Source organism: Anser brachyrhynchus (assembly GCF_964034855.1).
Source record: "Anser brachyrhynchus genome assembly, chromosome: 19".
Taxonomy (NCBI): Eukaryota; Metazoa; Chordata; class Aves; order Anseriformes; family Anatidae; genus Anser; species Anser brachyrhynchus.
The window spans coordinates 12,140,224-12,167,943 of record NC_137712.1 but is presented as its reverse complement, the minus strand read 5'-3'; the positions used below and the strand labels follow the sequence as shown (position 1 = coordinate 12,167,943).

Genomic DNA, 27,720 nt, shown 5'->3' with positions numbered 1-27,720 from the left:
AGCAAGCTGTTCTCCCACTCTGGCAACCCAGGTGAGTGCTGTCCTGGCTCACCTGGCTTGTACTTGAGGATGAGGTCCCAGATGGCCCTGCGTGCGTATGGGTCGACTCCAGCCGTGGGCTCATCCAGGATCACAGCCCGTGACCCACCTACAAAGGCAATGGCCACTGACAGCTTCCTCTTCATGCCTCCTGAGAGGGTCTGCACCAGGGAATGGCGTTTGTTGGAGAGCTCCAGGTCCTCAATCATCCTGGGGACAGGAAGAGAAGCACCAGGACTGCTGGGGCTGGCCTGTACCTGCAGCCAGCATCTGTGGGGAGCATCTCACTCCTCTTCCCCACATGGTACCCGAGTCTCTTGGCAGTCAGGACAGCCCAGCTACAGCCAAGCTACGAAAGGATCTTATGCCAGCCCAATATCCCAAGTTTCCAAGAAGAGTTGGTGGAGCTGATGTTGGGGTGATCCCTGTTCCCAGATCACCTACCAAGGCATGGCCAGTGGGAAGGGGACCTGCTTCCACAAAAAGCACAGAGGGGGGCAAAAGAAGTTGGGGGTGCCTACTTGTCCATCTCCTTGCGGATCTCCTCCTCTGCCATGCTCTTGAGCTGTGAGTAGAACCAGAGGTGCTCCTCCACTGTCAGCCTGTCGAAGAGCACATTGTGCTGGGGACACATGCCCAGGTTTTTCCGGATCTCATCCATCTCTGTCCGGATATCATGGCCATAGATGGTAGCGGAGCCCGAGGTCGGAGGGAACAAGCCAGTCAGGATCGACCTGGATGGATGGTGAAAAGGACATGGTAAGGAACGTCACACACAGCCCCCTGGCCCCAGTCCCAACCACCACCTCCCAGAGTATCTGCTGGGCCCTAGAGCAGTATCAGTGTAGGGCTGTGTACTGGCTGTTGGTCCCCCTCTGTGTCACCCCTACATCCACACCACCTCCCTCCGGGGACAGCACCAGCAGCCATGGAGCCCTGGAAGTCCGGCCATGCAGCACCTTCCCAACCTACCACAGCTGGCCAGGACACAGCCCACGTCCACCCCAGCAGGAACTCACATGGTGGTGGTTTTGCCTGCACCATTGTGCCCCAGGAAGGACACCACCTGGTTCTCATAGAGGTTGAGGCTCAGCTTGTTCAGTGCCAGCTTCTTGTCTGTCTTGTAGACCTTGGTGAGCTTGTCAATGCAGACGACCAAGGGGAGGTGGGTTGGCTCCTCCTCGATTCCCCGTGTCTCCTCTGTCATGAGAACGGAGCAGTGAGGAGTCAGGGCTGGGCACTGAGTGAGTGCGGTTCCCAGGGGTGAATCTCCGTGCTGGCTCCTGGCCCTTCCCCTCTGCATCTCAAACCTTCCCTGCCCTGAGCGATGGGCAGCAGTCCCTGGGAAGGATCCTGCCCTGACATACAATCTGTCCTTCAGGACAAGCGTGCAGGGGATGCATGGAATCCACGGCCACAGAGCCAGGGCCAAACCCTGAAGCCCTACCACCAACCCTCTGCACCCACCAGCTCACCCAGCCTCCTGCTCTCCATGGCGCAAGCCTGATCCTCTTCCATGATGCTGAGGCGGGTGGTACGGGACCAGGGCCAGGTCCACTCCCAGGTCTCCACTCGTCCATTTCCCAGCCAGTAGGACTTCTGGAAGGGGAAGTACCAGGGCCGCGGCAGGCCAAACATGCCTGCAAGCACAACCCTGCTGCAGTCAGGGCCATCCCCGCACCTCATCTGCACAGAAGCCGTCTGAGGGCTGGGGCAGAGCTGAGCACAAGCACAGGCACAGGCATGGGTAGGGAGGTTTCCCAGCCCAGGAACACCACTGCAGGATGGGGCTGCCATTGCTTGGGGAAATGCTGCTGGGCTGTGCAGGGAAACAAAGCAAAACTGGGCCTGGCTCATGCTTCAGTTTTCCTAGAAAACCTAACAGAGTAGTTAAGACTCCTCAAACAGGCAGTAAGAGGGAGTAATGCTCCAACTATGGATGCCATGTTGGTCAGTAAAGTGAGACAGATGACTGAAGACCTCCTAGGAAATTGCCAGGGACAGGGAAGTCACCAGTGGGCACAGGCATGTGGGCAGGTGTCCCCAGGAGGACACACACAGGAGACCCTGGAGGCATGCTGTGCTGAATCCAATTGTATCAAGGCTGAGCACAGCCAGGAAGCAGCAGCATCCCCAGTGGGGAGGCTCCTACAGGATCAGAAGTGCTCTAATGCTGCCCCTGCCCACCCTGCCTGCACGTACCCGGGTGCACAGCCTCAATGTACCACGTAAGCACCCCGTACACCACGGCATCTATGATCAGCATCATCATGGACAGCAGGAGGTTGAAGTCATCTCCTTCCACAGGTGACTGGCTGAAGGTGTGCCACTGGATGCCAACACCAGCCACCTCATACAGCGCAAAGTACTTGGAGCCCAGCCCGAAGGCCGTGGTGGACATGAGAGACTGCAGGGAGGAGGGGGAAAGGGGATGTCAGACGGAACCACAGAACAGCTCTGGAGGAACAGGTTGGGGCAAATTCCCATCTGGCTCTGCCCCCCCCAGGCCCGTGGACACACTTCCCACCCTGGGAGGCACCAAACCATCTGGAGATGCTTCCAAATCCCCATGGCGAGCCAGTTCACATGCGCATTGGTTTGCCTAGGGCTTGGTGACTTGTGTACGGGATGTGGGGAGCCCACGACTTAGTGGTAGCTGTCACCTGTGTAGGGGACATAGGGTACCTAGGACAAATCCTGGGCCAGGGACCTCCTGGTAGCTGCAGCCAACTCACCGCAATGCACTTCTCAAAGGCCGTGATCTTGTCATGCGCCACCTCCTCCCGGATGGCCACATACATGTAGGGCACGTAGCTGAGGAAATAGATGATGCCTCCGCAGGCAGAAGCCAGCTTGGCCTTGGAGTAGAGCACTGACACCAGGAAACTGTAGGGAGGACAGTGTCACCTCACCAGCCCCACTGCAAGACAGAGGTGACCCCACAACCAGAGAAGCTCTGCCCCACCTGGGCATCCTCCTCTCCCAACACCCAGCACCACCTTCCCCCCAGGGACGTGAAAGCTGAGCTCCCCCTGCCAAGGATGGAGGGACCCTCCAGTGCCCAGCCCCAGATCCTGCCCCACCAGGGCTTTCCCCACACTGTCTGATTTCATTGGTGGTGAGGTGATAAACTACCCTTCAAATCGGCTGGGGGGAACCTGTACTGCTCCACCAGCCCTTACCATACAGCTCCCAGCACCCTCACCCCACGGCACAAGGACACCCTGCCAGGGATCTGGCACTGCTGGTACCCCCTGACCCCATGGAGGGAACCAGGCAGCTCACCAGAACATGATGGTGGCCACAGCATAGATTGCGAGAAAGAGCCAGATGATGAGGACGTCACTGTGCATCAGGACCTTGCCATACTTCAGGATTGCAGTGAGTGCTGTGACTGAGATGGAGAGCTGGACGAAGCCGGTGATGAACCAAGCCACCCAATGTACTGCATTGTTCAAGCCCATCATCTTCATGACCTGCAAGACTGGCACTGCTCAGCAAGGCTGTTCCCTACCCTGTGCATCTCCCAGCCTGTCACTTGCTGGGGCTGGGAGAGCAAAGGACAGCACCGAGGGGAGTGCCCAGACCACAGCACCCCATGCCAGGGTGACTGCAGGCTCAGCTGCCTCTAGCTCTAACCAGAGCTCATGACAAGGATGCTCTGGACAAACAGTTCAGCCCAGGGACGAGCCATGGCAGAACCCCAGGATTGAGAACTGTGCCTGGGGCATCAGGATTTGATGGAGCCAGGGGTTTGGCAATGGGCTGCCCTACCCTGGCAGTGCCAGGCTGAGTGTCCCAGTATGTGGCAGGGCTTGGAGCAGCAGGGCCACAGGCTGAGCTGGGGTCACTGCTCTCCCCACAGGCTGTCCTGGCTGCTGGCAGCAGTTCTGAGACACCGGCCAGCTCAGCCTGGCACTGTGCCCGGCAGCTTGAGCACACTCTCGATTTCTACAGAGCTCTCCCCTTTGCAGGCAGCTCTGGGCCAAGCCGGGTCCTGGGCTGCTGCTGTCTAGGAACTGCTACAGGGTGCCAGAGGGGCAACTTGGCAGGACGGATGAGTCCCAGCACCTGGCATGCCCTGTGCAGCCAGGCAGCTGCGCAAAGGAGACACCAGCTCCTCCCCACGGATCTCCCCCAGCATCCCCACCTCTTTCAGGCGATGCTCCTTCTCTGTCACAATATGCTGGATCATCATGGCTACTGAGTAGACCCAGGAGATCACCATACACAGGGGCATCATGTGCTCGATGACGAAGAGAAAGCTGGTGGGGTACAGGAAGAGAGGGGAGAGCTGGATGGCAGCACCACCACAGGAACCTGGGGCGGCCCTGGGGACAGGCCACAGGCCAGCGGAGGTGCTCTCCCACCACCTGGGGACTACTGCAGCCCTCAGCAGCTCCTCAGTGACCTGCAAGAGCTACTGCTCCCATCTCTACTTGATACCTGAGAAACCTGAGACATGGGGAGGGGAGGCATTTTTCAGAGCTTCTCCAGTGAGTCCATAGGAAAGCCTGGTGTCAGTTTATTAGGTCCCAGCAGGCAGGCCTGCAGCAGCTGCACAGACTTGGCCTGGTGCACTGCCTACCCTGCTGTGGAGAGGACCCCTTGCATCTTCCTGCCCTGGAGGGCTGGTGGGTATCGGACTTCTCAAGGTGCTTCATCCAGACCTTTGTGTTCAATAACCACTAACAGATGCATGTGCCACCCATTTACCACACTTCTCTCGTTCCCCCCAAGTAATCCAGTCTCTGAGACACAGAATCACAGAATCATCTAGGTCGGAAGAGACCTCCAAGATCACCGAGTCCAACCTCTAACCTAACACTAACCAGTCCTCCACTAAACCAGATCACTAAGTGCTACATCTAAATGTCTTTTAAAGACCTCCAGGGATGGCGACCCAACCACTTCCCTGGGCAGCCAATTCCAATGCCTAACAACCCTTTCAGTAAAGAAGTTCTTCCTAATATACAACCTAAACCTCCCCTGGCGCAACTTTAGCCCATTCCCCCTCGTTCTGTCACCAGACCCTGCAGCCACGAGTTCCTCACTTGAACTATGAACTGAGGAAAAAAATCCTTCCCCCTGCTTGCTGCTTGCTTAGCTCGGTGGTACAAGCCACAGGGCATAACTGGTTGCTCATCACTCCCAATGTCACCAGCCCCCAGACTTGTCCCTGTTCCCCAGCTGAAGTGTTGTGGCTGATTTGGACTGCCTAATGGGCAGAGAGAAGGTCATGCCCACACGGGTGTTACTCACTCGTCCCGGGTGTAACATGGGTATGGGAACATCTGCACATAGTTGCCAGGCTCCACCACATCATGGCCAACAAAAGTGTTGATGAGGGCACGCTCCATCATGTCTGGGGAGTAGGAGAGGCCAGGCTGAGTGGGCAGTATGGGCAGGGATGGGGAGCATGGTGGGGCAAGGAGCTGGCACTCACCCTGGATCCAGACGAAGCCATAGAGGAAGTAGAAGCGGCCACCAGTGTTGGGTCCGGGCCGCCAGTATGCACGCCGGATCTCATTGGTCTTCTCCGTGAAGCTGGAGTTCTGCCGGATCTTGTACATGACGTGCGGGGGCAGTGAGCCATCCCTGTTGGTCTGGAAGATCACACCTGTGGGCAGTGTAGAGGCGGAGAGCCTGGTGGCACTGCAGGAGATGGCCACACCGGCCAGCCCACAGTGACAGGCAGGGATGCGGGGATGGCCAGGACCCCGGGCTCAGCATGTCGCAGCAGAGGGCGAGACGAGGACTACAATGGCCAAGGACGGTGCTCATGCCCCATTGTCACACTGACTACAGGCACCCGTGGTGGGCAAGCCAGGACAGTGGCAGGGAGCTGTGCTTGTAGGGGCTCAGCCAGGATCAATGCACAGAGCAGAGGGAGAAGCAACGTACTCGAAGAGAGAGCTGGCACACTTGATCCACTCATCCACCCAACACATGCACGAGGCAGCCAATGTCCCAAAGCCAGTGGCCCCGGGTCTGGGGGATGGCTTCAGACATGGCTACAGGGACCCCTGCAAAGGGGCTGGTTCCCAAGGGACGTACTGGCAAAGACTGTGACGTTGTCCTGGTAGGCCTGGTTCAGTGTGTAGTTGACGATGCTCTCCTCATCTGGGAAGCCCTTGAAGATGTCCACACTGACCTGGTAGGAGGGGAAGGCCAGGCAGATCCCATCACCCCTCATGGTTCTGGTCAGGGACCCCATACCCCCTCTATAGCATGTGCCCCCCACAGTGACCACACAAGTGACCTGAACCCAGCAGAGGATGGGCACCTCCACTGTTGACATCTCCCCCAAAGCTCGTGACACCAGAGAAGCCACTGTCTCCTCTCTAGGTCTCCCAACATGTGGCCTGAAGGAGATCTGAGCAGATCTGACCCCTCTTTGGCCCTGCAGAGCCCAGCTGTGGGTGGTGGGTGCTGCTCCAAGCGCCTGCATGTCCACAGATGGGTGCAGTCTCACCTTGGCCATGAAGTGGACCCAGCCACAGGCAGCATTATCAATAGTGTCCAGCTGCTGGAGCAGGACACTGGCATTGGGCAGTGAGAAGTTGCCGTTGAGAAAGTTGCGGAGAAGGTCATTTTCGGAGACATTCAGGATCTCTGGGTGCTTGTGGAGGTCAGTGGTGAACTAGAACAGGGAGGAAGACATGGAAGACAGAAGTTGGGGTACCCCTGCCACTCAGCACTGCCCTCCCTGTGGACACAGATGAGACCAACCCTTTCCTAATGCTCCTCCTGCGGACAGCAAGACAGCATTTGCCCTGCACAGGGAACCAGCCTGGTTCTCACAAGAGCAGGGTAGGCATCCAAGTAGCACCTGAGCACTCCATGTGTGGAAGCTAAGGGGTACCTGGGGGCAAGACACCCCTTTTCTGCCCATGGGGCAGTAACCTAAGGCAGGCTCAGTCCCCACAGCACAACCCTACCTGCTGGAGCCAGCGGATGCGTCTCTGCAGCCTGCCCTCTTCCAGGTAGGCCCGGATCTCAGGTGATATGTTCAGCCATGCTTTGGCATAGTGGGTGACATTGCCCACAAAGGCAAAGGTCTCGTTGGCCTGTGGGGTGGAAGGTCATGCCATGGGAAAATGCTGGGTTAACCGCTCTCCAGGACAGTGCTGCACTCCACCCTAGCAGCCATGGAGGTACCAGCCCACCGCCCTGCAGGTGCTTGCTGGCAGCTGGCTCCCTCCTCCCTGCTCAGCTCCAGCCCCCGAGCCCTCCTGTGGGAGGGGAAGCAAAGGGGTCCTGGACTCTGCACCCTCATGAGCTGAAGCCCTCACCTTCAGGATGACCTTGTCCACTTCGGTACCCACAGGAGCATAAAGAATTTTGGGGTTGCTGGTCATAAGATGTACAAGGAGTCCTAGGTTTCGCTGTTCCTTGCTGGTGAAGCCCAGAGAGCTCATGTTGCCCTGCTTCAGTGCCTCAGGTTCAATTGTCCTGCAAACACAGTCCAGGCTGCAAACTCCACTCCAACCCCAGTATCCCTCCCTGCAGGCAGCCCTGTGGCAGATTTCCCACTGAATCCCATGCCAGTGAGGTGCTGCCACAGTGCTGCCTGGCGCGGGGAGTTTCCCCTGGCAGCAGCACAAGGACGTGGTGCGGCACCCACATCCTGCATACTCAGTGAGGGACAATTCTGCCCCTTTACCACTGGCAGAAGCAAGGTGGGTTCCCCTGCACCCTGCCCCAGGAAGGGAGCTCACGGCTCAGGCAGTTCCCTGGCCCCATTCTCCTCATGGGACTCCTACCGGTTGTTGCCACAGAGGATGGGTTGCAGACCAGCCCAAAGCTGCACAAAGGCTGAGAACTGCCCCTGGGGGTTGTCACCGCCAGCCAGGTCCCCCCTGGCACCCTCCTCTTCCACCGTGGCATTGCTGGCCGTGGTGTTAGCGCTGGCCCAGCCAGTGCTGTTGGCGGTAGGTGGTGGAGCCTTGCTGGTGCAGGCTTCCCTGGGCAGGAGCCTGGCCAGTGCTGAGAGGATGTCCATGTCGCGGAGAACCTTCTCCATCTCCATGAGGTCCTCTAGGAGGGTGCGGAGCCGGTGCTGGGCTGCTGTGCTGTTCACCTCATCCAGTTGTAGCTGTGAAGACAAGCAGGCAAGAGGATTCCTCACAGCCAGGGCACTGGAGCAAAGGGGCCCTGCTCGCCTGCTGCCAAAAGGAGGGGATTAAGGGGGATTCCACGTGATGATGTCCCCATTCTTGGTTAAAAGGTTGGAGCTGTGTCCCAGACTCATCATATTGCATCCACAGCAATCAGACAGCAGGAGCACAGCCAAATACTGGCAGGGTCTTGCTGGGGAACTTGTGAGAAGTGTCTGTCAGACAAGGATGGAATGAGATAGGGGACCTCAGACACAGCCTCAATGAGCTGTGCCCCCAAGGGCATTGTAGGCACCACGGAAAGGTGCAGACCCTGCTGGGACACTCTGTGAGGATGCTGTGGACACCCAGTATAGCTCTGCCCCTCATCACATCCAACAGGCAGTGCCAGAGTGGGTGCCAGCAGGGGGACATCATCTAGGGTCCCACTGGAGCTGTGAGGATCATCCCCAGCAGGCCGTGGAGCTAGACAGGGGAGATGCCCACGTGGGGTAAGGAGGGGCCAGGCCACGTACTGAAGCATGTCACAGAAACCAGGGCTGGCAAAGTATCCCAGTGCAGCCCCCAGCAGTTAGGGAAGAGCAGTCTGGGACACAGCCCTGCCCCATGGCTCACCCTACACCCCAGGGCCACAGCTGCCAGCCCCACTACTCGCCAGCTCCTGCAGCCATGCCCCAGCCCCGTTCTCACCCTGCTGATGATCTTGGGGACATCCAGCTGGTCCCGCAGCTCGGCAGCCAGCAGGGCGAAGCGCTCCTCGCGGGCTGCCCGGCTGCCGTTGCACACCAGCGCCCGGTATGCCTGCAGCAGCGGCTGCTGGCTTGGGGCCACGCGCAGGAGGCGGTGCAGCGTCCCAGAGCTCTGCTCGCATGTCAGCTGCTCCAGCACTGGTGCTGTGAAGAGAACACCCTGCAGGGCAGGGAGCTGTGGCTGAGCTGCCCCAGTGAGGGCACCGCGGCCGTGCCTCTCCTCACCCCAGCCAGGCACTCACCTCCATCTCGGTGACGAAGGCCTGGGCGCTGTAGGAGCCTGTAGGTGCTGTGGTGGCACTAGCAAGGCCCAGGGCCTGGGAGAGCAGGCGGAGCAACGCCGGCCTCTGCAGGGCTGTGGAGGGGTTGCGCAGCGCGCTGTGGACCAGCCCTTCCCGCAGGCTCCTCCAGCCTCCGGGGAGGCTCTTCTACAAGAGGACCAAAGAGGGTGTCTGGGAGTGTGGGGGCTCCCCAGTGTCTCCCTCCATCCCAAGCACACGTGAATGGCCCCACAGCACCCACACCCAGAGTCTTCAGAGAGGGGAAAGAAAAAGGGAGCATGCAGATCTGGGGAAGCACCGTCCTAGGCAGGGCATGGGGCTCAGTCCTCACAGCCAAGAGCATCCCAGGCCACAGGGGATAATCTTTTCCTCCTCTCCTCCAGGCAGTGCCACCACCCATTGCCATGGGAAACTGAGTTGTGGGCACTGACCCACCTCAAAGCACTTGGGGAATTGGTGACAGCACCACGGTGGGACCCAGGTGACCCTACTGCTGCTCTGGACATCTGAAAATGTCCCATCACATCCCCTCTGCCTGGACAGATAACTCTAGACCATCCTGCATGCATGGCAGAGCTAGGCAGGCCAGTGCAGAGGGGACGTGGAGGACGAGCTCTGCCCCACCACATCCCCTGCACGTTCCTCACCTCCAGCTGTGAGATCTTGTCACTGGGTCCAAACCGATCCCACAGGTCTTGCTCATGGACATTGTCCGGTGCCAAAGGAGAGGACCCAAACAACAGGTGGTATACCTGCACCAGGGACGGGAAAAGGCTGCTGAGCATGCTAGGAGCAGAAGGACCCCACTGCCCAGCAGTTCCCTGGCACAGGGTGGGGTGAGTCCCTGCTGGGTGCCCGCTGGCCCCCACCCCACGGGTCTGGCAGTCAGGGCTCAGTCTGGGTTGGGACGCATCTGCCCACCGCTGCAATGCAGCGCCCTGCAACCCCCATGCTATCACCCACCTCCCGCAGGTCAATGCTGGAGCCCAAGAGGAGCTCGGTCGTGCCGTTGGGGAGGGACAGGTTCTGCATGAGGAAGCGCTGCAGCTCACCCCGGTCCTTGGCTGCCCACCCCAGTGTGAAGCCAGACCCTGGCAAGGAGCAAAGCAGGAGGTCAGAGCAGCCCATGACCAGAGGGGACACAGCCTGGCCCCACACATGGACATCTCATAGCTGGCCTTGCCTGGCATGCAGCCATGAGGGGCAGTGGCAGGGCACTGCCACGTTGGTGTGCACCCCGTGAAGGGACACTTCCATCCCTGGCAGGGCACAGCCTACCTGCTTGGCTGCTGAAGTGGGTCTCCATGGAGCTGGGCTCGCTGCTGCTGAGGGCCTCCAGGCGCCGACGCAGGGACTCCAGCTCCTCCTCCAGGCCCGGGTGGTCTGGGTCGAACAAGTTACTCTGCTCCACCACCTCACTGAGGTGCTCCAGGAGCTGCGTCACCCTGTAGGGAGCACAGCACTACTGCAGCTTCAGGGATGGAACACACATTGCCCAGGGGGAAGGGCCCCTCAGGAGCCGCAGCACCCACACAGCATGGCCCCATGCTGCTGCACTCGCCTGCACTCTGAGCCTAAACATGTGCCAGGGATGCAGAGGAGTGCTGCAGCACCTCCAGGTGTCCCCAGGGCCACCTCCTCCCAGCACAGTGTAAGGCACCTGGGATGCTGCAAGTGCAGGGGAGATGGGCTGAGATTTCCCCTGCTCCCTGGGGACAAGGGGCTCTGCACACACATGCATCAGACGACGCGTACTTCTGCACCTTCCCCAGTGGGATGTTGCCGGTGTGAGAACAGATATGCTGTGCACACGTGCATGTGTGTGCACACACGCAGGCATGTGTGCATGCATGTGTACATATGTGCATGTCCGTGTGTGTGCACATGTGCAGGACCAAGAAGAGTGCAGCAAGAGTGTGACTCACGTGGAGTTGGAGTACTGCAGGAAGCCAAACTCATCACGCTGGCCATCGGGACACAGGGACTGCATGATAGGCAGGATCCCAGCCGAGGTGAGTGGGGCCGCCGTGTAGAAAGCTGGAGCCAGTGAGAGAGCACAGAAGAGGCAGGGGAAGGCAGGGGCGGGAAAAAGGAGAGGCAAGGGCAGGCAGGGGCCACCGGAGAGACAGACACTCAGTTCAGAGAGAAGCACTTGCTGCGCCCTGCAAGCCCCGGGGGACGTTGGGCAGCCAAGGTCAGAAGTTTGCAGCCTTCCTGCATGGCCACCAAGACCGTCCCTGCTGGCAGCCCCTTGGGGCTAGGGGCAAATCTTTCCCACCTCCACAGCCACCCCAGCTTGTGCCACCTTGCCTGTGCCCACTCCACCCCGGATGATGGTGGCCGCTCGGCCCCAGGATGGTGCTGACTTCTGACACTTGCCCACAGGAGTGCCACCAACTTCCCCCGGCCTCTTGGCCGCTCTTGTTAGTAACCTCAGAGGCACTGCTGCATTTCCAGAGGAAGAGAAGAAGGAAGAATACAACAGGGAAGAGCTGTCACCCACAGGCCAGGGCCCCTCTTGAGACCCATCCTCCTCCCCACCTGGCTGCCCCGACGTGAGACTGATGGAGGTGAGAAATGGAGACACGGTGAGGGGGGAGATGGAGAAAATGAGGAGCAGTGAGGAGACAGCAAACCTTCACCCCTAGACAGGATTGAGCCCTCACCAGCCGCAGCCTTTTCCCCTCATTCCCTGGGCAGGGCAAGCACAGCAGCCTGCACAGATCCCTCCTGAGGGGGACCAAAGGCTGTCACTGGGCAGCACCTGGCAGGGCTGGGTAGGGTTAGCCCTTGACCCACCGGTGCCCCTGGTTAGAGGTGGGTCAGTCCTGTTAACACAGCCGCGACAGGAGGGCTGGTGAAGACGGGCTTCTGGGCACAAATGGGGACAGCCCAGGGCAGACGTGCCCAGGCATAGATAGATGGGCCAACAGCCTGCTTGAGGCACACGATGGATGGGCTCCATGCTGTAAGCTGTGCCACGGTGAGGTGACAACACTAGCATCTGGGTGACCTCTTGCTGTCCTTCTGGTTCCTTCTGCTAGTGCTGTGTCCCAGCTCCGTCCCAGCTGCGAGGGCCTGGGACAGGGACCCGGTGGCAGGGGACCAGAGCTGCCTCCAGACTGGCTGCTTTGGGGACAGCCAGTGGGACACAGGCACAACTGGGCAATCATGAGCTGCACTGGAGCCTGCAGGCAGCAGGGTTTGCCCCAGGAGAGAGGCAACAAGATGGGACAGGGAGCTCTGCCAGGCCTGGCATGCCCTCTGCAGCCCAACCAGCCAGGGTCACAGCCATGAGTGGCCCCAGCACCTGCTAAACAGCCTCAGCAAGGAAAAGCCACTGGAGGCAGTGTCTGGGGCCGGCCCGGGCTGGGCAGCAACAGCGGGGGCCAGGGCCATGAGGGCCACAGGCGGCTGGCACAACGCGGGTAGGCAGGCAGGGCCACACTGCACTGCCCAAGCTCATCTTCACCAGCCAAGGAGGGAGGAGGAAGGCAACAGGTTACAGAGGTGCTGATTAGGCCAGAGTGAGCTGATCCAAACTGGTCTCTTTCTCCCCAGAAGATTTTGCTGGCAATGGCAGGGGAAGGGGAGAGGCACCCACCCACCCAACCAACTTACAGACTGGAGCATGCAGTAGAGGCATGGAGGGCAGGCGGGCAGGGGTGATGGTGGGAAAGAAAAAGAAAACGTGAGAGAAAAGAAAGAAAAACCAAACCAAAAAACACAACACAGAGCACATATCAGCGCCGGGGCAGGAATCAGGGCAGCGCCGGCCACCCTCAGCTCATCCCCTATGCTCCTCAGCCGGGCTCTCCCTTGCCAGCACTTGCTCAGACCACTGTCACACTGGGCCATGGCCACCAGCTGCCAGCGCCTCCCCTGGCTCCGCTATGCTGCCCTGAGGCATCTGTCCCCATACCCACGGAAGGCACCCGCCCAGGGAGGCATCTTGTGAGGCATCTTGCTGCCACACAAAGGCCAGGCAAGCTCTGCGTCGCCACCTCCTCCTGGCAGCACGGTACCCATGGAGCTCCAGCTGTGCATCTCCGGGGCACCCTGAGCTCCTGCCCCATCAATTCGCTGGCCTCACCCTGCCCCCAGCAAGCCCCAGAGTCCACCCTGAAGCAACACATGGAGCTACACACAGAGCGCATCCCCCTGTCCCTTCCCAGAGCCTCCCAGCTGCGCACCTGGTGCTCAGGGGCACTGCAGCTCTCCCGGAACCACCCAGCCCCACCACCCCTCTGTCCCACGAATGCCTTGGGGCAGAGACAAGATGTCCCTGCTGATGGCACCTGAAGGCTGCTTGGTCCTGGCCAGCCCCAGGAAGCTCCCCTGGCAAAGAAGTCCTATTGCTCTCCAGCCCATCTTCTGCAACAGCACTTGTCTGCAGCCCCTCCCCATACCTATGTCCCCAAAAGGCTCCTCTGGGTCCCTGCCAGCTGTCAGAGTGTCCTCCTAAGCCCCAGGCTGTTCATGGGGACAGCTGCTGGAAAAGCTCCCCAGTGCCATGGGGGGGTGGAGGGGGGGGGCTAGACTGCCCCCAGGTGTGGGTGTCCCAGGCACCACCAGATCATACTCACCTTCCTTCACAGGGATGGTTGGCTTCTTCTGCCGCAGTCCCAGGAGGATGAAGAAGAGCACCAGGGGGATGAAGATCTCAAAAGCCAGCACCCACTGCAGATGACACAAAGCAGAGGGACTATGATAGCCAGGGACAGGACCTCCACCAAGAAGAGGCTTGAGCAGGATGAAGCTCCCTCGGGCAGCCCCTGCCCCGTGCCCCAGTGCAGTGCAGCACTGTGCCCATGTCTTCCAGGTGGGTGGTGGCACCACCATGGCTGAGACACCGGAGGTGCTCCAGCTAGTCCCTGCCCGCACCCTGCCTGTTCCATTCTGCAGGGAGAGCGTTGCCAGGAGGCTCCATGGGACAGGATGGGCCCATCAGACAGTGTGCTAGGGCATGAGCCCAGACCCTGACGGGCCACCACAGCTGGAGCTGCCCAGGGCAGACAACAGCCCCAGGTCCTTGTGGCCTGCGAAGAGCCACAGTCACCCTCCTGGCAGTGCCCTCCCAGCCAGCAGCTGCCTGGTCATGCCATCCCCTTGTCCCCGCTGGGTCCCTGCGGTTGGCCTGGCATGCCCAGAGTGCCCCTGCCCTGTGTGATTGCTCTGTTAGTGGAGCCGGGCCCCAGGGAGCTCCCAGCCCCATCCCACCTGTGAACCCAACGTAGGCAGCAGACCTCAATGCTGTTGGGGTGAGGAGACATTCGATCAGGACCTGGCACCATCTCCATGTGTGACTGGGGGCAGTGCAGGGGGTCCAGGCCTCCTGGCACCCCCTCCGTGCCTTCCCAGAAAGCAACAGCCAGACAGGATTTTCAACCAGCTGCATATGGCAAATTGCTGCAAATCCCCAGGAAACACTGACCCTCAATAGCCCAGAGGCCCTGGGGATGGGCACCAATGCCTTCAGCGACCCGTAGAAGCAGGCATAGCTGCTGCTGGTTTGTACCAAGAGTGCTCAGACCACAAACACAGCCCTACCGCTGCCCTCACAAGCGAGCACAGGGGAAACACCACAGCTGGGGAAACTGAGGCACAGAGTGAGGTGAGCCAACCTCAGCTCACTCCAGGGCCAGACCAGACCCCAGGCACACCGGGAGCCAGCCACACAAATCCAGCTGCACTGGCACAGGAACCAGGACAGCTCTTCCCACTCCTCGCTGCTGCCCGAGCTGGGGCTGAGCTGAGCCCATGCTGCCCCCAGGGCCCCTGCTGGTGCTGAGCCACAGCACCTTTGAATTTGACCCTGGTACCCAACTGCAACAGGCAAGAAGCAGCTCCTGGGAAGGCAGTGGCAGCTCCCACCCTGCTCCTGCACAAGCCCAGTTCCCTGTGCGCTGGCCACCTCCTGGGAACAGCCTGTCAGTGGGACGGGCTGAGCACCTCAGCACAGCTGGTGCCAGCCAGTGGCTACAACTCTTGGGCACCTGTGGGGAGAAGGCAGCTTCATGCCAGGCAGCCACACGCCTCCAGGCTGGGGTCAGATGTGCTGGAGAGCGGCAAACACCCACCACATTCCACCTGGGAGCCCGGGAGCAGCCCCTGCTGCCCATTTGTACCAGCAGATTCACCAGCTGAACTCACAGGGCACCTGGGTGATCTCTGGACGTGCTCCCTAGGGCAGGTCTGTCCCACTGCTATCTCACTGCCCTCCAGACACAGAGCAGCCAGCCCCCCAGCGCGTCTCACCAGTCCTTCTTGGAGCAGTACCCTTCCAGTGCACCCTGCACACAGCTGCAAAGGATGAAAGCAGCAACTCCACACAGGAACCATGGAATCACAGAATGGCTTGGGTTGAAAGGGACCTCAAAGATCATCTAGTTCCAACACCCCTGCCATAAGCAGGGATGCCACCCACTACAACAGGTTGCTCAGGGCCCCATCTAACCTGGTCTCGAACACCTCCAGGGATGGGGCATCCACAACTTCTCTTGGCAACCTGTTCCAGTGCCTCACCACCCTCTGAGTGAAAAATTTCCTCCTAACCTCTAATCTAAATCTCCCCTCTTTTAGTTTAAAACCATTCCCCCTTATCCTGTTAATATCTGATTGAGCAAAGAGATGTTCTCCATCTTTTTTATAAGCCCCCTTCAAGTACTGAAAAGTTGCAATGAGGTCTCCCCGGAGCCTTCTCTTCTGTGGGCTGAACAGCCCCAGCTCTCTCAGCCTTTCTTCATAGGAGAGATGCTCCAGCCCCTTGATCATCTTTGTGGCCCTCCTCTGGACCCACTCTAACATCTCCATATCCTTCTTGTGCTGGTGGCTCCAGACCTGGACACATTACTCCAAGTGGGGCCTCACAAGGGCGGAGCAGAGGGGCACAATCACCTCCCTTGATCTGCTGCCCACCCCTCTGTTGATGCAGCCCAGGATGCAGTTGGCTTTCTGGGCTGCAAGTGCACACTGCTGGTTCATGTCGAGCTTTTTATCCACCAGAACCCCGAAGTCCTTCTCTGCAAGGCTGCTCTCAGTGAGTTCTTCTCCCACTCTGTCCTCACGTCTGGGATTGCCCTGTCCCAGGTGCAGCACCCTGCACTTTGACTTGTTGGTACCTTACAGGAGGCTGTAGCGAGGTGGGGGGTGGTCTATTCTCCCATGTGCCTGGTGACAGGATGAGGGCAAATGGGCTAAAGTTTTGCCAGGGGAGGTTTAGGTTGGATATTAGGAAAAACTTCTTTACTGAAAGGGTTGTTAGGCATTGGAATGGGCTGCCCAGAGAAGTGGTGGAGTCACCATCCCTGGAGGTCTTTAAAAGACGTTTATTTGTAGAGCTTAGTGATATGGTTTAGTGGAGGACTTGTTAGTGTTAGGTCATGGGTTGCGCTAGGTGATCTTGGAGGTCTCTTCCAACCGAAATGATTCTGTCATTCTGTGATCCTGTTGAACCTCATTAGGTTCATGTGGGCCCACTTCTCTTGTTTGTCCAGGTCTCTTTGGATGGCATCCCTTCCTTCTATCGTACCAACTGCACCACTCAGCTTGGTGTCATCTGCAAATTTGCTGAGGGTGCACTCAATCCCGCTGTCTATGTCGTTGATGTAAACAGTATTGATCCCAGGACAGACCCCAGAAGTACACCACTCGTCACCAGCCTCCACTTGGACATAGAGCCATTGACCACCACTTTCTGGGTGCGACCTTCAAGCCAATTCCTTATCCACTGAACGGTCCACCCATCAAATCCATCCCTCTCCAATTTGGAGACCGGGATGTCATGTGGGACCACCCCAAAGGCCTTGCAGAAGTTGAGGTAGATGACATCAATTGGTCTTCCTTTGTCAACTGATGCAGTCACTCCATCATAGAAAGCCACCGGATTGGTCAGGCACAAAAATGGGAAACAGTTTTGTTTTGTTTTTAATACAGGGTTTTAAAACAAAAGTGTCTGCCTGGAAAGACACAGTCCGCAACAGGTGACAGCCAGGCCTTTCTGTCTCTGATGGCAACACCTCTTCACCAGCCTCAGCCAGGGGCTGGAACTGCTCAGCTAAAAAACAATTCTGCCCAGCAAAGGGCAGTGAGCAGAGGGACCCCTCTGCCCGTACCCCATGCTGGTGCATGGCCATGGCCAGGAGGGTCTGTGGGCAGGGCATGGCTGCATCAATGGGTGCTGCACCCACAGGTGCTGCTCAAGGGCCTCGCTGCAGCCCCAGCAAAGCTCCCTGCAAAGCTTCCTCACTGCCCACTCCATGCTGGGAACCACTGATTTGAAGGGAAGAAGAGAATGGTGGAACAAGGGCTGGAAGGGACGGGGATGGGGGGTGCTGCAGGAAGGAAGCCAGGCTGCCTGGGAGTGGTGCCAGGGATGGGGGGATCCCTGTCTGTGTGGCACCACTGGTCCCAGGCACCACCCCCACCGTCACCGCCCCTGTGCCCACGCCTGCCCCCCTCCCCTGCCTGTTTACCAGGCGCACAATCGTGCCTCTGTGCACACACGGGTGCGGGTCTGTCCTTCCACCACCACCCCCAACACCCCATGTTGCGCCCGTACCAGGCAGGGCTCCTTTGGGGACTGTTTGGTCCTTGTTGGCAAAAGGAGGCGCCTGTTCATTGTTGTGTGTTTGTTTTTTTTTCTTTAAAGCAGGTCATTGACCTTTTGCTTGGCTCCGTCTCCAGGACAAACCAGAAATAGGACCGGGCAGCAAATATACCCCCCATCCCTGACCCCGACCCCAGAGCAACACTGGGCACCCCCCATGCACTGCCATGTCCCTCAATGCCAGGGCTGGGTGCCCCCGGCATGGGCAGATGTGGTGGCAGAGCAGGGCTCACCAACCCACACCGCAGGGACTGATCCTGTCCCTTCAGCCCCAGGCTGCCCACACTGTGCTGAACACCTTGGGCATGGGGTCAAGGCTGCCTCATGCCCAGAGAGAGCAGAGGTGGGTGCTCTCACCCCCAAGCCCAGCACATGCCCTGAGCCCTGTCACCCAGCCCATCACGCAGAGGGTACCGCAATGCCACCCACACTCCGGCCTCATCTCCTCCAGACTCTCCCACCCACAGCTGGACTGCAGGGTCCCCCAGCTTCACCCGGGACACCTGCCCTAAGAGAGTGCAGAGGAAACAGCGACTGCTCCATACTCTGCCCAGCCCTTCCCACAGCTAGGTTATGTGCTACAGTGCCTCTGCCCACCCACAACGGGGCACAGAGAGACACAGGCAGGCAAGGGGGCCTGCCCACGGGGAAGGAACCCTGTCCCAGCAGAGCCTCAGTCCCCCAGGGGGGTGGCACCCAGCAGGGCCACCTGCCACCAGAGCAGCCAGTGGACACAGTGCCAGCAGGGGTCACCACCTATGGGTGTGGAACACTGGAGGACACAGCAAGAGCATTTGGGGATTGCACAGGACTTACTGTGGGAGAAAGCACAGGCAGGGAAAGGCATGGATCTGGTTGACCGGGAAGTGATGCTACAAAAAACAGATGGATAAAGGAGTAAAAATGGCTGTGCCCCTGTAAGCATGGCTGTTCAGTATACTTGCCCAGCCATGCCCTACACTGATCGGAGAATCTGGACTGCCTTCCTTCCCAGTTCCACTCTTGACTCTGCACTGGGTCAGGTCTGAGTGTACTTGCACAAGTTCAGCGCCGGGAGGGATGCAGGTCCCAGGGTCCCTGTGCCTGGGTGCCAGCAATAGGGGAGGCCTGGCTGGGGCAGGTCCTGAGCCCAGCTGCTGAGGGGATCCAGCCCATAGATGCGTACAACCCCCTCCACAGGCAGGCATCCACCTCGACTGGCCAGAGGGCTGAACAGGATGAGGCCACCATTGCTGTGTTTGCACGAATGTGGGGCACCTGCCTGTGGTCCACGCAGCTGCGGGGGAATGTACACATATACATGGCATATACGTGGTACATGTGCAGGCTGGGCCCACGTGCTCAGCCTCTCTCACGCTCCTGGCTCCAGCCCGAAGCTCTGAGCCAGGCAGGCACAGGGGCTGGCACAAGTGCTGCTCGCATGGCACTGGCCAAGGCAGGCAGCTCCCAGGGGAGGCCACACAGTGCCCCGGAGCATGGCACCCTGGCAGAATAAGTGCAGGGGCAAGAGGAGGGCACCGTGCTGGGGGAAGCACTGGACATAACCCATGGGACATGGCCCAGCAAGGGGCGAGAGCAAAGGGCCCGGCCTGGCACAGTGACCCACGCTGACAGGGCTGTGGTCCCCTTCCAGCCAGCGCTCGGGACCAGCGCCACAGACAGCTGAGGGACACACTGCAGCCAGAGGCTAGCAGGGGCTGTATGCTGTGCAGCCTGAAAAAGGTCTTCATCTGCCAAGCAGACACTGGACCATGGACTTTGGCAGGACAGCTCTACCAGCGTCCCCAGCTGCCCCAGTCCAGCTGCCATGGGACACGTGGTTGTCTGCATGCCTGGACGGCTAAGCCAGATGCCCCCTGCAGCCAGGCCCAGCTCTCTATGCCCACTGCTGTCAGCCAGAAGCTCGCTCCATCCCTCCTGCCTGCTCCAAGAAATCTCCCTAAGCCCATGGCCATCACCTTCAGCCAGCACGGCCTAGCAGTGGTGCAGCCAGGAGCCTCCCCAGGCTGGGACCAGGCAGCTGCCTCTCAACCACTTCTCTAACCCAAACCCTGTGGCAACTCCAGCAAGGTCCCTCCACCCCAAAACTACCATACCAGCACCCTCCCCAGCCCTGGTCTGTCACCAGGACACGGGAGGACGGCTGCTCCCCTGGCAGAAGCAAGGATATTTACTGGGCCTGATCCAGGCATAGTAGCACCACGTTACACAGCTCAGTCAAGGCTGGCCTGTGGTGAGCCCCTGTTCTGAACCTAAGAGGGAGGGGCAGGGTTTGCCCGACCTCTTCCCTGGGGAGGAGGGAGGGAGCAGAGCCCTGCTGCTGCCATTTCCCCACCAGTCTCTCCTGCCCACCAAGCAGAAGGTGACAGCCTGCAGGAGGCCCAGGGAACAGTGGTTCATCTCCTTGAGAATCTACGCCCCAACTTTAAAGACTAGAGGAAATATTTTAAGTGCATTGATGGCTCCAAACTTTAGTTGCAGCATCATCAAATACCTGCTTACTGCAAATATGGTCTTAGAGCTGAGAAGTACAAATGGGTTACGTTGTGGTCCCTGTGAGAGAAGATTATCAGAGACCCCAGCATCCCAGTGCAGTGTTCAGAGCTGCACAAACCCACAGTACCTGAGAGAGGAAGCCGAGTGGAGCTCCCCGCCAGGCATGCTCCACATCCAGGGCCAGTTCTGTTGTGGCACCCCAGCAGGGATCCAGACACTGGCACCCACTGGTGGTCACCACTTGGCTGAGCACCCCCAGCCCTGCTAGGACACCCAAAAGGCCATGTCTGGCCTGTGCCCTGACCGTTAGTGACTGCCCTCCAGCCCCGGTCTCTGTACCATGCTCCAGACAAAGCAGGGCCTGCTTCAAGCCATGGGGCCACCTGTAGTACAACCCTGGTCACACCAGGGCCGCCAAGCCCACCCCACTGGCCCATCCACTGGGTCTGGCTGCTATTATCCCATGTCTAGTCGCAATTTCATCTGGCCCAAATTGTGCCCGTTGTCACTGGTCCCACGGCCACCCCTCTCCACTCCTCATAACCTGCCTCTGGCTCTGCCCAGCACACAGCACTGGCACTGTTGGCTCGGGACAGCCTGGGGAAGCTGGAGGTCCTGATGTGTCTGGAGGACAAGGAAATCCCTGCCTGGGTTTGCTGAAGCCTCTCATGACCCCAAGAGGGGAGCCACAGGAGAGCAAAGGACAGCTCCTCCCCTGTGCCAGCCCCACAGAATGGCTGAGGTTGGAAGGGACCTCTGAAGATCATCTAGCCCAACCCCCCTGCCAAGCAGGATCACCTAGAGCACCTTGCACAGGATGGCATCCAGGTGGGTTTTGAATATCTCCGGAGGAGGAGACTCCACAACCTCTCTGGGCAACCTGTCCCAGTGCTCTGTCACCCTCCCAGTAAAGAAGTGAGAGGGCACTGCTGTCACTGAGTGCCAGCAGGAAGGGTCCATCAGGATGTGGCACCAGCGACAATGCTGGACCAGCTCCTGGACTGGCCGCAGCACTGCTCCCAGGTGGGTGTCACTTCTCAGCACCGAAGCCCCTACCCCTCCACCTCCTCTCCGCACCCAAACCAACACCTGCAGAGGGGGAGACCAGCTTAAGTCAACTCCCAAGCAGTCCTGGCAGCCCAGCACCACGTCTGCTCCCCCCGAAGCACAAGCTCTGCCATGCACAGACCTTGGATGTGAGCCCTGCTGCACTTGGGAAGGCTGAGGCTCAGGCACAACACAGCATCCAGTGTTTTTGGCCCCTTGTTGCTCCTCTGGAGCTTTGCACGTGAAGAGGGAAGGAAATAATTCACAGCCCCTTGCTGCCCTCCAAACAGCACCTACAGCCCCTTGGAGAGCCCTGCAGCATCCCCCCTGTACAGTGCCCCAGTGCTGCCCACTAAAAGTGCACTGCCCTTCACGGCTTTGGCTCATGCCAAGCAGCACACAGTGAAACAGGTCCCACATGCCCACACGAGCTCAGGACACATCCACCCTCCCACTGGCAAGAGGTGCCTGGCCTTAGCACAGGCCGGATGGTGCCAGCGCCTGCAGGGCCATGACCACACACCAGTATGGGGAAGGCACTGCCGCCCCGCTCCACTTTGTGGGAAGGGAGAGGCCACGGAGCGAGGCAGAGCCTGGCTGCAGGGGAGGAGCAGTGCAGCAGCTTGTGCCGTGGCTGTGAATCGCTCTGCAACAGGTGCCCTTGCCGGGCCAGGCCTGGCCGCACTGTCCCTGTGCTGTTCCTGCACCAGCCCTGCAGCAGCGCGCGAGCAGCCTCCTGCTGTGGTGGTGATTCACGGGGATGCTGCCTGGCAGCGCTGCGCCAGCACCGGCCCAGCCTGTGCGTACCACCCCCGCCTCCCCAGCACCAGCTGCAAACAAAGAGGGGGGCAAAGAGCATCCTGAGTCAGTGCAGAGCCCGGCCTGATCAAACCCCGCCCAAGGCCGATCCCCGCTCCCATCCAGCGCTGGGAAGAAGCTTCTGGGAGCTCCTCGTCAGGAACTGGGTGCTGTGGCCCCAGGCCTGTGCACTGTGTCCTGGTACATGCATTGCTGCAGCAGCTCCCAAATGGCCAGGGTGAGGCACAGAAGCGGTTCCTGGAGTCTCAACTCCTCTTTATCATTCCTCCAAAAGAGTCCCGCGCAGCCAGCACTTTCAAATAAAATGTAAAATCAAACACAACAGCACCCTTCCATCACTGGCACTTCAAAGCCGGGAACTCCAGTGACACTTGCTTTCCTGTCCCAGACATGTTTGCACAGAAAGCAACCAGGAACGATGGCTAAACACGCTTGGCTCTACCCTCACACAAAGCCTGGGGTAACTTGAGAGTTCACCTGTTCACTTTACATCCTGTGTAGGTTTAATTAACTATTGACAGTTATCTGAGAGCCCATCCCTAAAGATACACACAGCTCTGCTCACCACCAGTCCCAGCAGAGTCAAGGTGCCATAGGTCGTGGATTTTTCCTTTGTGCAAAGAAATCCTCAAACCTGCACTGTTCAGGACTGCTGAGCATCTGCACCCGAGAATTGCCTGTGCTTGGGACAGGGGGAGCCCTGGCTTCACTCCATCCTGAGGTGATGCTGTTCTGCTCAAACCTCCAATGCCCCAGGGCTCCTGCCTCAAATTCTACCCTAGGAAAAATAAAAATCACAACCAAACCCCCAAATAGCCCCTAGAACAGATCAGCCACTCTGGGCAGTCAGAGACTCCCACAGATTGGGCTCAAATCCTTACACGGGTGCTACGACACAGCCAAGGTACAGCGCCCAACTCGGCCACCACCCAGGAGCTTAGCAGCACAGGTACCGTAGGTAAGTTTGTCTGGTGATGTCCTTGCTCTTTGCCAGTTTCTTCCACAGATGAAGTGATGTCGAGCTCTGGTATGCTCCTGCCCTGCTTTTGTTTGTAGCCATGGATCCTGCGGTCGGCCCAGCTCCTCTGCCTCCTCTCTGCTGAGCCCACACATAATGGCACGTCTCAAGACCGCAGCAAGGGTTTCTGACACCACCACTGCAGGACCAAGATTCCAGGGCAAAGCAAGCCCCCCCCCCGGGAAGGGCTGGGAAGCAGAGTCACAGAAGACAGTGACATGTTGCACAGTGGGTCAGGACCCCCTCCCACGGCTGCCTGATAGCACGGCCACCCTGCACAGGGCTGGCACTTGCCACTGCTACATTCTCAAGTGGACAAGCTGAGCCCTAAGCAAGTGCAGAGCCTGAGGAAAAAGTCTGTTTCAAAACCGCTGCCGTACCTCATTGGAGCGCTAACCTAGCCACAGCCCCCAAGTCTGGGTGCCAGGATGAAGGCGACTTTCTCAGGGCCACCAACAGTTCAGTGGCAGAGCAAGAGACTGGCCCCAGCTCTCCTGAGCCCCAGAGCCTGCAGCAACGGGCTCTGCCAAGCACAAGGCATCTGCCTGGGAGATAAACCCTCCCTGTCCCCTGCCCTGCTGCCCCAGGGCTCCGGTCCAGGCATTACCAGGAAGGAAAGGACACTACGGTTTGAGGCATGCACCCTAGTGCAGTGCCCCACGCCAACAGTCAGCTGCCAGCAGAGCAAGGGCAGCCCAGGCACCACGCTCCTTCCATGACAGCGCCAGAAGTCCGCCCATTCCCATTCCCATCCCACCACCACCTCTGACTCCCCAGGGTGAACCTAAGCCAGGGAAGGGTCTTGTGCTCCTCCGCGCTTTATCAACCCAGCCTGGTCCACTAACCTCTGCCTGGCACCACTGGGTCAGCCCAAGGGATTCAGGGGCTGGTTTCCCTTGGCGAGATGTCCAGCTCTGGATGGAGCCTGGGCAAGGGCGGTGTGCCTCACACCCCCCCCCCCGGCAGAGCAAGCTGCAGGGATCCACAGAGGTTGACGATGCTGGATTTTGGCACAGGCCTGACTCTGCCCTAGCTTGCCAGCACCAGCCAGCTCTGCTCCCGAGCTGCTGGGAGGGCGCAGAGCTGCCTTGGGAGCAGGCAGGCTGTCGTCCTCATGCACAAGGGGAGTGCGAGGTGACTGCAGGACTCAGACGCAGCAGGAGTTCAAGGAAGCAAGAGATCAGCTCAGGTGACACGCATAAGGCACCCATGTCTTCAGGACACAAACGTCCAAGGGGCTGCACCAAATCCAGCCACTGACCATGCTCTGTGCTAGGGGCAGCTCTCTCTTTGGGATGGGGCTGCTGTTCTGCACCCTCATGTGGCATCACTGGGGGCAAGGAGGTGCCAGCCCTTCCCCGGCCCCGCTCAGATGACGGCCCCTGCACACAGAGGTGATTGGGCCCAGGCTCCTCACTCTCCTCCTTGCCTGCCCAGCAGCCTGGGAGCTGGCAGCCACACTGCAGCTTTCTGCACTGCACTCCTGCACTGCCTGCAGAGCTGAGGAGGCATGGAGAAACGGGTGCCCAAAAGATGCACGCAGCCCCACACTGTAAACCTGTCGGGCTTGGTGGCCAGGTCTGGGGCAGCTGCTGAGGGCCAGCAGACACCAGGGGCAGCTGTCGAGACCCAACATAGTTGTGTAGGCCTGCTGGCCCTTGCGGACAGGGGTCTGTGACACACAGGGACGAGGCAGTCCCCGGCCACAACCATTTGGCTGCACTCAGGGCACAGGGTGGGGATGACTCAGCCGAGAGCATCACCCTCATCCACCGTGCAGGGGCTGCCCCGGTGGGCACCTGCCCATGGCACAGCCTCGGTCCGGTCCTGCCCGTGCCCTCCCTGGCCCGGCGCACCCCCAGCTGTCTCCAGCGCTCCATGTGCCAGGATGAAGTAGGGCCCAAGGCTCGCATGCTGCCGGCGAAGGAGAACACGCAGGATCAGGCCTGCAGGATATTTGGGAGGGGGAAGAGGAAAGAGAATCACCAGCTTGGGAGCAGCAGCTCGCTACCCTCCCCCATCCTCTAAAAATAACCAGCTCCCTCCGTGCCCAGCGCACCCCTCCCCCGGCCAGCCCACGCCCTTCGCGATGGGGTTCGGGGTTCCTCCTCGGCCAGGACCTTCAGCAGCCCTTCCCCACCGGCACCTCACCTCCAGCCCTTCCCACACGTGGGCCCTACAGACCCGCAATCTGTGCGGCAGAGGCTGCCCCAGCACCCCCCATCGCATCCCCCACCTGCCTGGCAGGATCAGGCCTGCCTTCCCCTAGACACACTGGGCAGAAGAGGCCAAAGAAGGGTTAAACGAGTTTCTCAACCCCAGCACACACAAATGCACGCACCCGTATGGATGTGCACCGGAACGGATGTGCACAGCGTGCGGTTCAAGCCAGTTCCACCAGCAGCCAGGTGGAGGTGGGAACCTGCCTCCTCTGCCACCTCCCTGGGAGCTGAGGAGCGGGCAGAGCAAAGACAAACCCCCGGGATAGACCAGGTTTCTCGACCTCATGCCCAAAAAGCAGGAGCAGCTCTCTCCAGCACCCTAGGAAGACACAGCCCTGACCCACATACAATTTAGAAGCCTATTTATAGCATGCAGACATCAAGAACTTGGGAAGGCTCTCCCACACCAGAGACGCGGCCCTTGGGACCAGAAACAGAGCTTGCAAACGCCCAGTGCTTCTGGAAGCTGAGACAGGTCCAAGGTAGGGAGGAAGGAGCTGCACGTGCTGGGCATTTGGGCAGAGGGGAGAGAGTCTAATCAGCAGCCCTGGACTCCTCATGCAGGCACCCATACACAGTGCCTGCTGCTGCCAAGGGCTTGGACGGCTCCCACAGGCACGAGGTGGGAGCAGGGACAGGCGAGAGACCTAACTGTTGCTGCTACAAAACGTGCGCCACTGAGCTGCCCAGCCTGTGCCAGGGCACGCAGAGATGCCGGCAGCCGGGCAAGGAGGGGTGTTTTTCAGCTGCTCTGTGGGTTTATAAATAGACAGCATCCACACTTTCTCTCTCTGGCCTGCGAGGCGAGCGGACATCACTAGATCTCTGCATCCACCGCCACATGCATTATTCATCTCCAGAGCCTAACCGACAGGAAGAAAAGGGTTGCAGCAAGGGAACAGAGAGGACCGGCACCCAAAGGCGTCACAAGCAGCCCCAAGCCCAGGACAGCCTGGCTCCAGAGCGCACGCAACGGCACGCGGGGATGTCAAGCCCCCAGCCACGCGCAGCCTACGGCCCCACGGGGCTGCCCTCCTGCCCAAGCAGGTGGACGGCCGGGCACGGAGCAGAGCCAGCCCCCAAACCGCGGAGGAGGCTCTCTCGGCCCCGCACCCCAAGCCTGCACCGGGAGGGGGACGCGTCGCCTCGCTGCCCCCGGCAGGGCTCGGCCACCCCGGCTTTCCCAGGAGCGCAGAGCTGGCGATGCCGGCGCCCGCAGCACCGAGCCGGCCCCCGCCGGCTGCACGGGCGGAGCCGCCGCGGGGGACCCCGGCGGGTTCTGGCCGGGGGCTGCCGCTCACCGCCCCCCCCCCCGCCCCGGGCCGGGCCACAGCCCCGCAGCAGGCCCCCCCCCGCCGGCTCTCACCGGGCTGCGCCGTTTCAGCGTCACGTTCTTCCAGAGCAGGAGATGGAGCTGGTGCAGGAACCCCATGGCCGCGCCGCGCCGGCCCCGCCGCAGGGCGCTCCCCGCTCCGCCCCGCCCCGCTCGGCACCGCGCCTCACCCGCCGCCCACCGCCATGCCCAGGCCGCCGCCGCCTTTGTCCGCGGCAGGCTCGGCTGGACTGGGAGCGGGCGGGCGGGCAGACCTCCCCGTGCCCGTGCCCGTGCCCGTGCCCCTCCCCCCACCCGTCGGGCCGTGCCCTGCCCTGCCCGGCCCGGCCCGGCCTGGCCCGGCCCGGCCCTGCGCAGCACCGCCCCCGGCCCGGGGCCGCCTGCCGCCGCCGCCCCTTAAAGGCACCGCCGGGCCGCAGCCCCCGCGTGTCCGCCGCGGGGGGCCGCGGTGCGACCCCCTCCGCCCGCCCCGGGGCTGCCGCGGCCTGGAGGCGTCGTGCTGCGGCCCAGGGCGGCGGGGCCCGGGCCCTGCCACCGCCGCCGGTCCGGGGCCCTGCTGCGGCAGGATGGCGACGGCGGGGTGGCTGTGGGGGAGAGGCCTGCCGGGGGCTGGCGGGCCGGGCAGGGCGAGCGCTGCGCTCGCAGACCCCCCGGGCTCAGGGCGACAGGGGTGTGAGCTCCTGCAGGAGAGGGCAGGAGAGGTGGTGAGGCTGGCAGTGACCGCGCCAGCCGGCTCCTGGGAGGGCGGAGGGCCTGGGGAGGGGGTCCCACATCGGTTCACGAAACTCGTGGGTGCCCGCCGTGCTGCCGCGGAGGAAGAAGACCGTCGGTAGCCAGCTGCCCCTCGCTGCAGCAGGGGCAGTTGTGCTGGGCCCGGAGGTAGGATCGTGCAAGGACGACCAAGCACTTTGCAAGCCAGGTTGTGCCGAAGGGTGCGTGCTTGTCATTCCTGCTTCTCAGGAAACCAAGGCACAGAGCCCTTGGGTGC

General features: G+C 60.3%; 1 protein-coding gene across 4 annotated transcripts in view; it reads right to left on the bottom strand.

The window, feature by feature from the left end:
- Window positions 1-27,010, bottom strand: part of ABCA2 (ATP binding cassette subfamily A member 2) — a 43,541-nt gene extending 16,531 nt beyond the window's left edge. For 2 of the 4 annotated variants that reach the window (XM_080562173.1, XM_080562175.1), the window contains exons 1-23: window positions 26,766-27,010; window positions 13,776-13,869; window positions 11,115-11,226; window positions 10,468-10,634; window positions 10,153-10,280; window positions 9,837-9,941; window positions 9,151-9,336; window positions 8,850-9,083; window positions 7,806-8,137; window positions 7,335-7,494; window positions 6,981-7,109; window positions 6,515-6,682; window positions 6,097-6,193; window positions 5,486-5,659; window positions 5,302-5,404; window positions 4,190-4,304; window positions 3,325-3,515; window positions 2,775-2,925; window positions 2,242-2,446; window positions 1,515-1,679; window positions 1,059-1,239; window positions 561-773; window positions 53-249 (exon numbers count right to left, since the gene is read on the bottom strand). In XM_080562173.1, coding sequence (XP_080418299.1) covers window positions 53-249; window positions 561-773; window positions 1,059-1,239; window positions 1,515-1,679; window positions 2,242-2,446; window positions 2,775-2,925; window positions 3,325-3,515; window positions 4,190-4,304; window positions 5,302-5,404; window positions 5,486-5,659; window positions 6,097-6,193; window positions 6,515-6,682; window positions 6,981-7,109; window positions 7,335-7,494; window positions 7,806-8,137; window positions 8,850-9,083; window positions 9,151-9,336; window positions 9,837-9,941; window positions 10,153-10,280; window positions 10,468-10,634; window positions 11,115-11,226; window positions 13,776-13,869; window positions 26,766-26,831 — 3,673 coding nt within the window. In that variant the 5' untranslated portion in view covers window positions 26,832-27,010. Of the gene's footprint in view, window positions 1-52; window positions 250-560; window positions 774-1,058; window positions 1,240-1,514; window positions 1,680-2,241; window positions 2,447-2,774; window positions 2,926-3,324; window positions 3,516-4,189; window positions 4,305-5,301; window positions 5,405-5,485; window positions 5,660-6,096; window positions 6,194-6,514; window positions 6,683-6,980; window positions 7,110-7,334; window positions 7,495-7,805; window positions 8,138-8,849; window positions 9,084-9,150; window positions 9,337-9,836; window positions 9,942-10,152; window positions 10,281-10,467; window positions 10,635-11,114; window positions 11,227-12,810; window positions 13,741-13,775; window positions 13,870-26,765 lie in introns of those variants that run through there. The other 2 variants (XM_080562174.1, XM_080562176.1) reach the window with 2 other exon arrangements.
- Window positions 27,011-27,720: the final 710 nt, after the last annotated feature.